At 38.6% G+C, this 14,106-nt stretch overlaps 1 protein-coding gene across 1 annotated transcript in view; it reads left to right on the forward strand.

The window, feature by feature from the left end:
* Positions 1-2,422, forward strand: part of LEPR (leptin receptor) — a 55,375-nt gene extending 52,953 nt beyond the window's left edge. Inside the window, exon 18 of the mRNA XM_063299856.1 lies at positions 1,613-2,422. Within this exon, the coding sequence (XP_063155926.1) occupies positions 1,613-2,422 (810 nt within the window). The remainder of the gene's footprint in view (positions 1-1,612) is intronic.
* The last annotated feature ends 11,684 nt before the right edge of the window (positions 2,423-14,106 follow it).

The following is a 14,106-nucleotide window of genomic DNA, read 5'->3' on the forward strand; positions in this document are numbered from 1 at the left end:
TCTCTCTCCCTGTGCACTGCATACTTCAGCAGTATATCTAAAGTAGTATATCTATATAGGGCTGTGGCAAGCTGAAAATAGTAAAGGTACTCCACGTGGCCAGTGTACAGGTTCCCTGCTGTCAGCACAACACCATTCTTGCAAAGATCAACAATTGTATCCACCGAAGCTTTTGCAAGAACTGCTATAGCTAGCCTGGGCGCTCTCCAGCTGGCCAGCAAGGGAATGTAGAAATCAGTCTCCAGCCTGCAACCCATTCCCCACATTAGTTTCCCCACACAGGTTTGTGGCAAAGAAAAGCTGACAACTGGTATTGCTGCAAGAGCTCTAGAGCCCAGTGCAGGGGTGGGGGTGGGATGGGGCAAGGACCCCAGAGGCAGGAATGGGCCACTGATAGAAATTCTTACGAATGGGAAAGCTACCCACCTCCAAGCCTTCTAGAACTCAAATTGCAATGATTTTCTTGATTACCCAATGACACTAACTTGGAAACAAATGTGCATTGCCACTGCAGAAGCTGCATCAAATCCTCATGTGCCTTTAGGCCTCTTCCATCTCAATGCATGCTGGTCCTGATGTGGATTAGACCACTGTGTGCTAATTTTCCAGCAAAAACCAAAAATATGGAAGGTCAGCTGCATAATACATTTTCAATGTATTTTAGCTCCACTAAAGCTAAACTAAGAAAGAACTCAAGGAAATGTCTTCTAGGGAACGGGAACAGAAGCAATATTTTTGAGATGCAAAGCATCTCCCACAATTTTGGGACTCTCCTTAACTACTCACAAAAGAGGCAGAAAATTTTGCCAATATTTGATCAGAGTAGGGGTTTAGTATGACAATAGACACTGTCTTTGAACTTAGGGAATATCACCATATATTGATGTGGTCTACATGAGAAATATATGTATTTAACTTCATTCTGGAAATTGGAAAGGGATAGCAAAACCTAATAAACTGTATATCAATCAGTGCTGATATCTGGAGACACAGCTATATGATAGGATATAAACTGGCCAGAATAAAATATTTTCAGTCAGTTTTACTGTCCGGTAAGTGTGCACAGAATTGCAGCATTTATCATCCCAAGGACTTTGGTCTTTGCTTTGTAGTTATTTTGATTACCACTCATTTTATCTATCAGTTAATTTTTAGAGCCATTGTATTCTTATTCTCATTTTTACTGAAAGGAAGATGCAATGTATGCATAATTTCTTTAATTGACAAGACTGAAAACCTATTTCTAAAACTTGGGTTTAAACAATTGCTTTGAAGCATACAAAAATTAAATATCTAAAATGCTATCATAACTTGCAGATTTAAATATATCTTCTTTACTTTAACATGTCTGCCTTATGTTGGTGCACTTCATTTAAAATGAAATACTGTATATAACCCGTGACATCTAAATGCAATACCATAATTTGGCTCCCACCGCCCCTCCCGCCATCCCAAAGAGATTTCAAAAATTTAATTGATCAGGCTTTGAAAATGAAGAACCAGATTCAAGTATAATAAAATGTTCATTTGCTTATTTTCCCTTTTCTTGTTTTCTTTTCAGTATGGACCATTAATTGATAAATGAGCTTTACAATGTGTCTTGTTTTTTTAGCCTGAAACCTTTGAGCATCTCTTTCTCAAGCATCCTGAAGCATTGTCATTTGGTCCTCTACTTCTGGAGCCAGAAATAGTATTGGAAGATATCAGTATTGATAAAGCAGTGAAAAATGAAGATAAACAAGAATTACTAGCAGTTGACTCACTGTTTGCAACCATTCAAGACTTGGAGCATGACTCAGCTTGCTCTAGTGGTCATTTCAATAGTGGCAGTCTCTCTGAGAATGTCCATGATATTGAAAACAATGGAGAAATGTCAGAACAATGTAATGTAAAATATGCAACTATTATAAGTGGCTCTATGTCAATTGGGCTTTATGAGCCTTCAAAGGATTTAAGCAGTCCTTTTGACAGAAGTTTTGTGAACCTTGAGTCTTCATTTCCAGCTTCTTTCTCTAGCATTTCTTGGGCAGTAGGAAATCAATCATTTCTGATATTACCTGAATATTTTCAAGACCCTCCCAGAAAAAGTCTCTCTCTGTCTGTTGTTTCCTCTGAAGGTTTCTCAGAACCTTCAGAACAAGATAAAACTTTCACTGAAGGCAACAGTCCAGAGAGAAATTTGTTCTACTTAGGCATGGACACACCCAAAAGTAATGAAAATGATGTTTTTTTAACAGAAAATTCAAATGTGGCATCATGTCACTTTCATACCAATACTCTCATTAGAAGCATGAGGATTTCTCAAAATGTAACATCTGGTCTAAATCCTTTTATCTGTGACTGTGAAAGGCCCCTTCAGACCTTCATACCATATATGCCACAGTTCCAGACACTGACAGTTAAAGTACATGAGACAGCTTAGCAAAGCTTAATTAACATATACTTTTAATTTATTTTAGTAAGTTTTATGTCCAACAAGCTTTCTTCATTCAGAACATTTTGGCAACTGGTATTTTGCAAGCGAATAGGTAGATTTTATTCATAGTCCCAACTCCCAAGTAGTGCAATATTATGCTTTCCTGAAGGAGAATGACCAAACAGTTATAAACTCTGCTTGATTGTCTGGAAAGACAAAGTAAATTCTGTCTTTCCAAGCAAGCAGGTTCTTTTTTCCATAGTTAACTTGCACCTGTGAATAAACTGCTATTCTATCACATTTTGGCAAATAAAATAGTGATAAGCTTCAGAGATATTCTCAGGAGTGTGTCTATGCTATTTTCTGATTGAGGTTTCAATGAAAGCTTTGAAATAGCTAAATTAGTGCTAGCATGTCTTAAGTCTCTAATCTTGCAAGCTTAATATCAGTGGATAATTTTCTACTGACATAGGGACCATAGTCAGTCAATGGGCATGGCTACAATTAATGCTACTGCATAGAGGGAATCCTTGTGCAGTACATCAATACTGACACACACATTATATTTATACAGCCCTTGAATATGCTGTTCATGAAGGAAACTGCACCTGTTCACACTTCGACATACCATTCTATCTCAAATGCTTTTAATGGGCAAGATTGTTCACAATATTGCCTTCAGAACCAAATTTAGAAAGTTGGCATGCTTTTATTCATGATTTGCATGCAAAAATGAACAATGTTTGGTCATGTATGTTTTTGTGAATCCATTTGGACATTTCCTAGGTAACCAAAGGTACTTTTCCATCATAAATTTTGTCAGAAATGTTTCTGGTTTACAAATTACATAGATTTTGTTCCAATTAAATTGTAACGCTTCAGTAAACAATGATAGCAAAGATTCTGGGTATTAGATGATGGATAAAGGAGCTGATGTAGAAGAGTCCTAATCTTGATAACATTAAACTGAACATTTGTGGTATGTATTTCCTTTATAGATTAATACTGCTGAAAAATATTTCAAATGAATCAATTATATGTAAATTGTGAAGAACTGTGCTTGAATCACTGCTTTAAAAAGTATGATAGGAAAAACTGAATGTGGTCAAATTAAGATGAAACAGAATAAATTCATTCTGCATTAAATCCTACCTAACAGATTCTGTTTATAATCACAATTACATAATGCCTTTAATTTCTACCTTCAGTTTCCCCCACCCCTGGGGGGCAAAAACCCATAAAAAGAGGAGTTTTAATAGAGCAAAACACTTCTATTCAACTCTTTTTTAGGGCTTACAGTTTGGGAAATCCAAATCCAAACATACTTTAAATTTTTCTATTCTAGAATTAGAATCAGATTAAAATGATGTAATTACATACAATATAAACATATTTCCAAAATAAACAAGATCAACAATTTTGAATTGCTTAGTGTAAACTATATGAATGAGGAGGAGAAGCAAGTAAAAATCGGATGCATTTATTTTTCACCATAAACCTCAGATTTTGGTAGTTTCTATAACTTATGAAACCAATTTGACATTAAACATAATTGTACTTTATTGGGTTTCAAATATTTGTTTGCAATTTTGTGATGTTATGCAAACTGTTTTCATCAGTAGTTTCTGAAAACATTGCTACTAGAGATGCTGGACTGAGAAAGCCAAATTTAACTCCATAATGTTAACATTATTAATAACTTATTTCACTATATGCACTATGTATGTTAAAAAAAAATTTCTAACTCTGCATCGCTCAGTCAACTGGAGGCATGGTAATGACTTGCCCAAGTCCATAAGTAGCAGATTGGACTGGGCAGAGATTTGGGCAAGGTTTGCTGATAAGCAAATACCACAAAAAGAGCAGAAATCAAAGTCCAGAGCAGAGTTAGGCAGCTTGCGCATATTGGCACCAAGGTATCTGCAGGTATCTCTCTGGAGTAGGCTGGGAGTAACGAAGAACAGCTTGGCAACAGGACTAAATCTCATTGTTTTGTCTTCTATAAATTGGTATTTTGTGATTATATTTATTTATTTATATTTCAAATTTAGTCACTGCCCATCTCACTCAGAGAGTGATTTTATGATTAGCCATACATGTTGTGATAACCATTCTGTAAAAGAATCCATGTTATTCTCTCTCATTCCAAATGAATTAAATTAAGCCAGAAAAGGTTGCCTATGCCTGCTCCAGTATACAGCCATTAGGCTTAAATTTAATGTTTAAAGTACTTAAGTTAAAGTATAGCCATTATATACCCATCAAACGTTAGCAATAATCAGAACTCTTATGAAGTAACTTCAGTGTGTATCCCAAAATCAAGAGTCTTAAGGTATATGTGAATATATGAATAGCCCCTATCTTTGCTGCTTGATCAGCCACACTTGAAAGTTGGAAGACATCTATTGGAAGTTGGAAGAGCATAGTTTTGAGGCAGTCCAGAAGCTGTAGTGAGTACAGAATCCATCTGCAAGACAGTTAAGTAGGAAAGCTAAATAGGGTCATATGAACGACCAGACCACATTCAAGAAGTTGATTCTAGTGTATGAAGCTAAAAATTACTGACGATATCTAAGGTGGGTTCCTTCTATATCAGTTGACTAAGGTGTTAAGATTAGCCAGGAAGTGGATCACACTAAAATACCTGACATTTTCAGTAGAAACAAACAATAATGGAGAATTATCTCACTCCTTTTGTCAGCTTAGTTATAACCAGCACTGATTTGCACTTACAGAGGCTGAACAGAGACTATTACATTTAATAAATATGTAGGGCATAATATCCTTCCTGGAAAAGCTGTGTATCAATGGCCAGTGTCATATATTTGAATGTACAAATACATTTTTGATCATGTAATCTGGGTAAATTTAGCTATACGTTGTGTCACAACAATTATTTTGGAGGTTTTTTTAATTGTAGCTGTAATATTTGCTCATAGCACCTTAACTGTTCTAACTGCTGTGTCTCTGAATTCTTAATACTGTGCCTTATGATTTGTTTGTTTGCCAAGTTCATTGTAGAATTTTGAAATGTAGCTTACAATAATATGGGGGCCAGTTTCTAAAGTGTACATATACTATGAAATTCATGGTATAGCTTTTTATGCTACAGAAAGTCATATCCCTATTTCTGTAAGATGCATAACTAGTCATTCAAATTATATCCCATTAATTTGAGCATGTTCTCCTTTGAAGTGCATCTGAAATATTCAGAAAGTATTTAGGTAAGTTTACAGTAGTTTTGTGATGGTTCTGTTTATCAGAAAGATGCAATATAGTAAGCTAGATTGTCATAGGCGGAGTAGCAGCTGGATAAATTAATACTGGTTATGTGAAAATGGCAGGCAATTTTTTATTTATATAAAATTTTATATGAGTGTCCATTGATCCCAAGGATGATACACTTGATCCAAAAGATTGGGTGGTCTTCGGATCTTCTAAAAAATATGCTACTGATTTATACTTTTTAGCTGCATGGTTATTCAAATTTAGACTGGGTGTCAATGGGACATAATAGAGGGTGGTTCAGAAAGATGCAGATGCTGACTCTTCACATAGAAGTAAAATGTGCTTCTATATTGTTGCTTTATACTGTTATTGTGACAGAAGAAAACTATTATATTCACAAAGCATAATCCATTAACTGTATTTAAATTAGAATTATAAAATTAGAGACCCATACAGTTGAAGAAAGCTATTTAGTTTGGCCATCAGGTACTGTATAATCATCTGCCCAGACCAAGAATCCAAATCAAAGCACTCCTAATAAATACCTATCCAGCTTCTGCTTGAACAATGAAGGAAATTGGTTCCAGTGCAGAATCGCTCTTACTCTTAGGAAGAGTTCTATCATATTCAGCTGGAATTTGTGTTCTTGTTAATTTGAATCCATTGTTCTGTATCTTGCACTCTGGAATGAAGGGAACAGATCTTTGGGTATTAAAGAGGGCACATATTCAGTCACATTTACTCAAAGCTAAATGTACTAGTTCCCCCTCTCTCTCCTTATGGACTTAGTTTCTAGTTTCCAGATGATATTTAATGTCACCAAAGAATCCTGGCATAAGACACAACTTTTCTAGCTTATCCTACAGCCTACCGGTAAATTGCTTTGTTCCAGCAGTGTTTATTCTAGCTCATGGAGCTTTCCAAGGCTTAAGCAAAAGCCTTTTATTGACATCACTTTAGCCAAGGTATGCTGGGGATCAGATCTGAGAAAAATGTCCTACCCGTTAAACAGAACAACACTGATACTTTCTCCTGGGTACTTAAAAAACAAAACAACACTTCCTGAGGCTAGCACGAACCAGGAAAAATGAAGGGAGCTCATCAAATATGAAGTCCCAAACTGAGAAGCTTATCCGTTGGCTGAACATTCTGACCTAAAGACAGACCACTGCAGCCTTTCTGTGCTGCTTTTCCTCACAAGATTGTGGTCGATCTCAAAAAGCTATTTGGTTGAGGGAGGAGCCACAAAGAAATACGGTAACAGGCCTTTAGGCTAGAATGGTATGTTAAAAAACATCCTGGAAGATAGCAATGGCAAGCCACCTTTATATTCTCACTAAGAAAACTAGATGTCTCTATGTAGCCCCCAGGATTTGGGCATGATTTGAAGGAAATATTATCCTTTTGTTTCCATGCTTTTACAAAGAAACTCATATCATGGGTCCATTCTTTGTTGCTAATGTTTAGGAGGACTTAATCACTAGTCCTGTCTCTCACATAGTGCTTATTAATTTAACAAGGATGCTGATAGGTTAGGATACACCACCACCACCACCCCACACACACAGGTACAGCATATATATATCCTACTCACAGAATTAACCAAAGTGCTCCATGCATCAGTTGATCCATATTTGGCTAATTACATATTTATGTATGGGAAGGAATCTTCATGCAGATTGTCAAGCTAGTGTTCCTTGGGAAACAGTACCTTTATAATAGCAAATAGCTTGGCTATTTGCCCATTAGGTACAGCAAACCATACAGATGCATTTCATAGCAAAACTAGTAAACTGACCTATTATTAGTTTTTGTACACAATACAGATAGATCAGATGCTGATGAAATGGTCCATACTCTTTTGGGGCTATATTTACTTTGTCCAGCTCACCCAAATATATTCTGATGTTTACTGATTATGCAATTAGAAAAGATGGCAATATTACTGCCAATCATATTAATGGACCCATGGCCATCGAAAGCAGTATGTGAATAATTTACCAGTTGGCTCCAATATTTCCTATTAATTTTAATCTGTATTTTGCCACAGACTCTATAGTATAGAGAGGTTTCCATAATTTGGCATCCTTCAGGTATATTAGGTATACTAATACCTGGAATTCCCAGTCAGCATGGCCATGCTAGTTGCTAATAGAGAGTATCAGAAATATAGGAAAGGAGAATCTATTTATATATCCATGTGAACATAGTTCATAGCCTGGCAAAGCTTGCTTTTTTGCTTGTCCAGTCTGAAATGATCATGTTGTTTTGTAGCTAACTAGAAGTTGTTAATTAAGTCTACCTGCTGTCACTTGTAAAACTTTAATGAGCAGAAGCTCTGGCTACCATATGGCTGTGTAGAAGGACTGGAATAAGGAATGTTTTTGACCAAATGAAAAGTAATGTTATGTCTAAACTGCACATACAGCAGAGCTTAGGGTTACAGGACTGGAAAGCTTCAGGATGGAAACAAATGGTTGATTTAAACCCATCTCTCCTTATCAATTTACTTTAAGCACTGCTAAGTGCAGAAGATGTTGGTTTTCATGATTTTGGTAGCATAGTTGTCATGTTTGTTGAATGATACATTATATCTAGGTTATGCTTGAATATACAGTGTATATAGGTGGAACTCACATCCAAAATAGCTTCTACTAACCTTCAAGAACAGATCTCAGTTTGAATTTATATGTGCTTTTGAATTCATGGGTGATATTTGATGTTTACGGGTCATTTGAAGAAGCTTTTACTCTGGATGAATTTAATACATTCTATTTTTCAAACCATGAGTAACAATTGTATCAAGCGTGGCTCTGCTTTTTCTATCCTGTGTGTGTCTGTAGAATTATTACCCTTTCACACCATGCTATGTGACTAGTCTCAGTGTTTGAATTTGAATGAAAAAGGGATTTTGAGTTTTATTCCTGCCAAAAGTTTGACTTGGGATTTCAGCCATAATTTCTTAGTTGCTGAGATGCAATTTGAGTTCATGCTTTAAAATACTTGCCAAAGTCATTTTGTATTTATTTTTGTGAATAAAATGTTCACTGTTAAAGTTGCACTGCAATTGTATTTTGTAGTCTTTCATGCATGGGATCTTTGTTTGAATGTTTTCAACAAAATACACCTGGGGAATTACAAAATAGAATGGGAGCCAATAAAGACATTGAATTAGCACATTACAGAATAGGTGCATAACGCCCTGGGGCAAAGCTAGCTGAAGACACTGAATTGCTCTGTTGCAGTTCAAGACAGTCTTTCTAACTGGTAATCTCCAAATTGTTGGAATATGATTCCTAGCCTATTTATGGAATTGTAGTTGGGGAACAGTACATGATTAGGCCAAGAGAATGAGAGAGACAAGAAGGGAAATAATATAATATTGAACCAAGTCCTTCAAAATTATGCTAGGGCATTGTTTGTGGAATCTTGCTTAATTTTGAAATAAGAATTGAGATATAACAGCTTGTCACTCGTTTGTTACTTCAGAAGTGACCTTCCAAGTATTGCTGAATTACAACATTCTAAGGGCCATAATTGGTAGGTCCCTTGTCTGAAATTCTAGCCCTGCCCAACATGTGAAAAGCCTCCAGTTATGCTTTTCACTAGTTACCTCATGCACTGCATTTTTTTTCTTTCCTATTGAACCATCTACCAAGTGAACTTCTAAAAATTTTCTTGAAATTATGGGTTCACCAGTCAATTTATTCATCACTAGGTGGCATCAAAGAGTGGGGGGGGGGTTGCCTCTCTTGATGACCATCTATTTGCTATCCAGATTTTTGTACCTGAAATGCAGCCAGTGAATAAATACTATTGAACAGCTGGAGTTTGAGGAAGGGATTTCAATATGGTGATTGGTGTGGCAGCTGTAAATAACCGTAAGGACATCATATAAGGAGAAGAAGTCAGCGTTTCCCTGGGGGCAGCTGTAATGTTATGTGGGAAAGACCGTGGGAGACGGGACAAAGAGATGCTGCCTAGGGAACAGTCAGATAAGAGGGAGCACAGCCCACAGCTGCATAGTGGGTGGGGCAAGAGGCTCAAAAGGGACCCTTCCTAGTTTCTCGGACTGTAAAGGAGATGGTGGGAGAATTTTACTTTCAGACTTGCAAGATTCTGATAAAGTAGCTTTACAATAAAGTAGAAATAGTGTATCTGGTCATGCATCCTGTCTGGTCTACCTGGTAAGGCTGACAGCAGCAGCCACTGGCAAGGGAATGCGCTGCCAGGCAGTTTTCAGAAATAAAAGAGTTGAGTCCTTATAATAACACTTTCCATTACATGTATGGTCAATTTCAAAACCGTTCTCTCTGGGTTGACCAGTTTTCCAGTCAACCAAACCATTTTTTAAAAGTAGCTATGTAAGGTGGAGTTCTGGTCTCCCTTGCAGCCAAAAGAGGACTGAAGGGCAGTGAAGAGATTAGAGACCACTTTGAAGACAATCATCCTACAGGAATCTCCATCCTGGGTGAGATAAGTGATGCTGTGACTGCCCTCTCGCGGTGTCTGGGGGCTGTGGGAGTCTGGATGGGGAACAACAGGCTTCAACTGAACCCTGGTAAGATGGAGTGGCTGTGGGTTAATGGCTCTTCCGTATCTGGGACATTGTCATCTCTGGTTCTGGATGGGGTTGCACTGCCCCAGACAGACCTGGTGCATAATCTGGGGGTCCTCCTGGACTCACAGCTCCTGCTCAAAGAGCAGGTGGCAGCCATGGCCAGGAGACCCTTTGTGCAGCTACATGCTATGCACCAGTTATGCCCCTTCCTGGATTGGGAGGCCCTTCAAACAGTCACTCATGTCCTTGCTATCTCTCATATAGACTACTGCAATGCACTCTACATGGGGCTACCCTTGAATAGTATCCAGAAGCTTCAGCTGGTCCAGAATGTAGCCGTGCAGGCTGTTTTTGGTGCCCCTAGAAGGGACGCGGTGGCGCTGCGGGTTAAACCGCTGAGCTGTCAATCGGAAGGTCGGCGGTTCGAAACCGCGCGGCGGGGTGAGCTCCCGTTGCTCGTCCCAGCTTCTGCACACCAAGCAGTTCGAAAACATGCAAATGTGAGTAGATTAATTGGTACCGCTTCGGCGGGAAGGTAACGGCGTTCCGTGAGTCATGCTGGCCACATGACCCGGAAGTGTCCTATGGACAACGCCGGCTCCAAGGCTTTGAAACGGAGATGAGCACCGCCCCCTAGAGTCGGACACGACTGGACTTTACGTCAAGGGAAACCTTTACCTTTACCTAGAAGGGCACATGTCACACCACTGCTGCGCGAGCTGCATTGGGTACCAGTTTGCTTCCGGGTCCAATTCAAGGTGTTAGTTATCACCTTTAAAGCCCTACATGGCATGGGGCCAGGTTACCTGAGGGACCGTTTCATCCCCATGACATCAGCCTGTCCCACCCGATCGTGCAGAAAGGGCATGCTGTGGACCCCATCGGTAAGAGAATTCCATCTGACTGATGGCCAAGAGAATGAGGGGTCCAGCAGACGGGCTTTCTCTGCAGTGGCCCCCACCCTCTGGAACATGCTGCCCCCGGAGGTGAGACTGGCCCCATCACTCCTGGCCTTCCAGAGGAATCTGAAGACCTGGCTCTGCCACCTCGCTTGGGGCGGAGAGGGGAATAGATCTACATGCGGATGGCTACTATAGACCACTCCTCCCACATATGGACCGTTTTAGATTTTCCTGCCACTTGGACTGTTTTACTTTTTTACTCTTATTTATATTTATTTATTAGAGTAATTTTATATTTGTATATTTCATTTTTATTGTATGATTGTTGTTTTAATCAATTATTGTAAATTGCCCAGAGTCCCCCGCTGGGAGGAGATGGGCGGGGACAAATTAAATAAATAAATAAAATAAATAAAATCTCACCAGCATGGGGGATGTTGGACTCCCCAAAGCACATCAGCATGCTTCCCATTGCCTGCACGCAGAGACTCAAGGTGAGATATTAGGGCAAACACCACTTCCAGTATGTAATATCTTAACCCATCCTCAGGCTGTTTCAACTGCAGGAAGACACTTAGGTATAGGTATAGGTATGCAGACATGTGCTTGAGAAAAGGGTAGTGCCTCATCCTCACATCAGGGCAAGGAAGCTATAGCGATTTGTCCAAAATACAGAGGATAAAACTGAATCATTAGAGAGCTCAAAATCCCTTGGACATTGTGCTTTCATCATCAAAAGTCAAATGTATAGCAGCTTTCTGAGTCATTTGGTGGTGAAGAAAGCTATGTGCCCATAGACATATTTTTCCATTTCCATTTTTCCTCTGAAGCTGACATTCAAAACAATTTCCAGGAATAAGCTTTAGTTTAATGTTAAACTCTATTATTCCTGGAAAGTTCTGGGTATTCAACCTGATGCTTCTGTGAATGAAAGGGCTCTTTTCATTCACAAAAACTCTGGAATCCAGCAGAGAATCCAACCTGGTGGAGCCCGGTGGTTGAAGGGATAGGTTTTACACTTCAGATTTACAAGGTTGAACTGGAGCTTAATCCATAATTCTAAAGGTGTATTTCCAAAATTATTATGGTGCCTAGAGCACTGCACAGTAGCAACAATGTATATATAAACTGACATCAAATGTAGGGGCACCATTGAAGAGTAATTATGTGGCAGAAGGATTTTCCCACTCTCAATTGTTGTTAAATGAGAATATAGGGCCAATTTTTTTGTGTCTGTGTAGTGAGAACTCTATAATCTCAGCTTGTATCAAGGATAATTTAGCCAGAATACCTGCATTTTTAATTTGTTGGAGAAGTTACACTGAAGTAATGATGGAACCAATAAAAACATACAACTACTTATGAAATTGTAGAGTCCTTGGTGCAAGTGAGTGAGTGTGAGTGTGGGGTTTGCTCTCTGTTTATATACAGTAGCTTGCCCTGTCAGTTTGGGTGACCACATTCACTCACACTGATGATGTCACCTAGTTGGGTAATGAAATGTCTGCAAGCAAACAACCAAGCTCAGGGAGCACCAAGGACTCCAACAAGTTCAATCCTGAGCTACAGATACTCTCTTCTATTGGAATGTATGAAACTGCCCTGCATTCTTTGCAAGTATGCATAGGCTATATATTTACATTTCACTCTGCTGAAATCAGGAGGGTAGATGTGAAATTGTCTTCCCAAAACTGCCTTGGTCTCAAAATCAAATGAGATCAAACCAAACCAAACAGTATGGTGACATTTTAATTTTCACCTTTGTTGTGTGTGCTGTGCCTCTTTGGCATTTGCTCTTCATTCTAAGCTTCCCAAAGGAGTGATGTGACATTTCAGGAACGATGTGACTTATTTCAGTGGCAGATATTGGATGCATTGCTTAGGACCAAAAGCCACATTGTCTTTTATATCTCAGCTGGAGGTTTCCAGAAGAGGAATTGTTGAAGCAAGTTCTGAGTCTGAGCTATTCATCTTGTTCCAGAGTTACAAAGCAAAAAGCTTGGCTTTAATTTTCCACCTGCTGTTTGCTGCACTGGCCTGCCATCTAGTGGACTCTGAAGGTGAAATAAAGGATGCAATCTGTTAAAACAGGAACATGTTTTATCTTGTGAAAATATTTTTTTTCTGACATGCAAAAGGCAATGCAGCAAGCTTCTGTGTGAAACTATATATAACACATGAAATGTTTTATTCACTTATTTGGGAATGAACTGATCTCAGGAACAATTATGCTGAGAGTCACATTTCAAAACTGCACTCAAACATCCAGCTTCATCTGTAAATTATAAAACGGAATTATTCCTTTTTCAATGAGAAAAAGCTGCTGTGCACTGAGCATTATGTAGGGTAGCACCACTAAAAGCTCGAGACTTGTGGTTGCACTTCAAGAGATAATGAATATGAAAAAGTACTTCAGATGATAACCAGACCTTGTGGGATAAGCCAACAGCATTCACAGCAACCCTAAAGACAAAATGGCAATATTCACGAGCGTGCGCACGCGCACACACACACACACACAAATGACTTCATTGTGCAAAGCTCACCATTACGTACTTGCATCCCAATGCCTGGTGCAAGTAATAAGTCAGCATTTGCATGATGTTGCACATTTTTCATCATTTGCTTTCCACACAGATGCTCATGAATACAGCCCTTAAAACCACCAGATTAACTTTTAAAATATTAAAAGTTAGCCATGATACATGCTTGCGACAGGCAAAATTCAGCTAATCTAGGAATTAAAATGGCCAGACTCATTGCCAAATTTTGCATCAGATTCTTTTCAATGGCAGCCCACTGTAGATTGAATAACACAAATGACTGTGTCAAAACCCAGAACTTGGAAAAGGCAATCTATGCAACCAATATAATTGGCACTTCTAGTAAGAGTACAGTGACCATACATCATTTATCATAAAGGACAGTCCTTTGTTTCAGAAAGCTGTCCTTTAGATTTATTTATTTTTCAAAAACTCACTTTTGACCTTTATTTTGGT

This window comes from Candoia aspera, chromosome 3 (genome assembly GCF_035149785.1).
Source record: "Candoia aspera isolate rCanAsp1 chromosome 3, rCanAsp1.hap2, whole genome shotgun sequence".
Lineage (NCBI taxonomy): Eukaryota > Metazoa > Chordata > Lepidosauria > Squamata > Boidae > Candoia > Candoia aspera.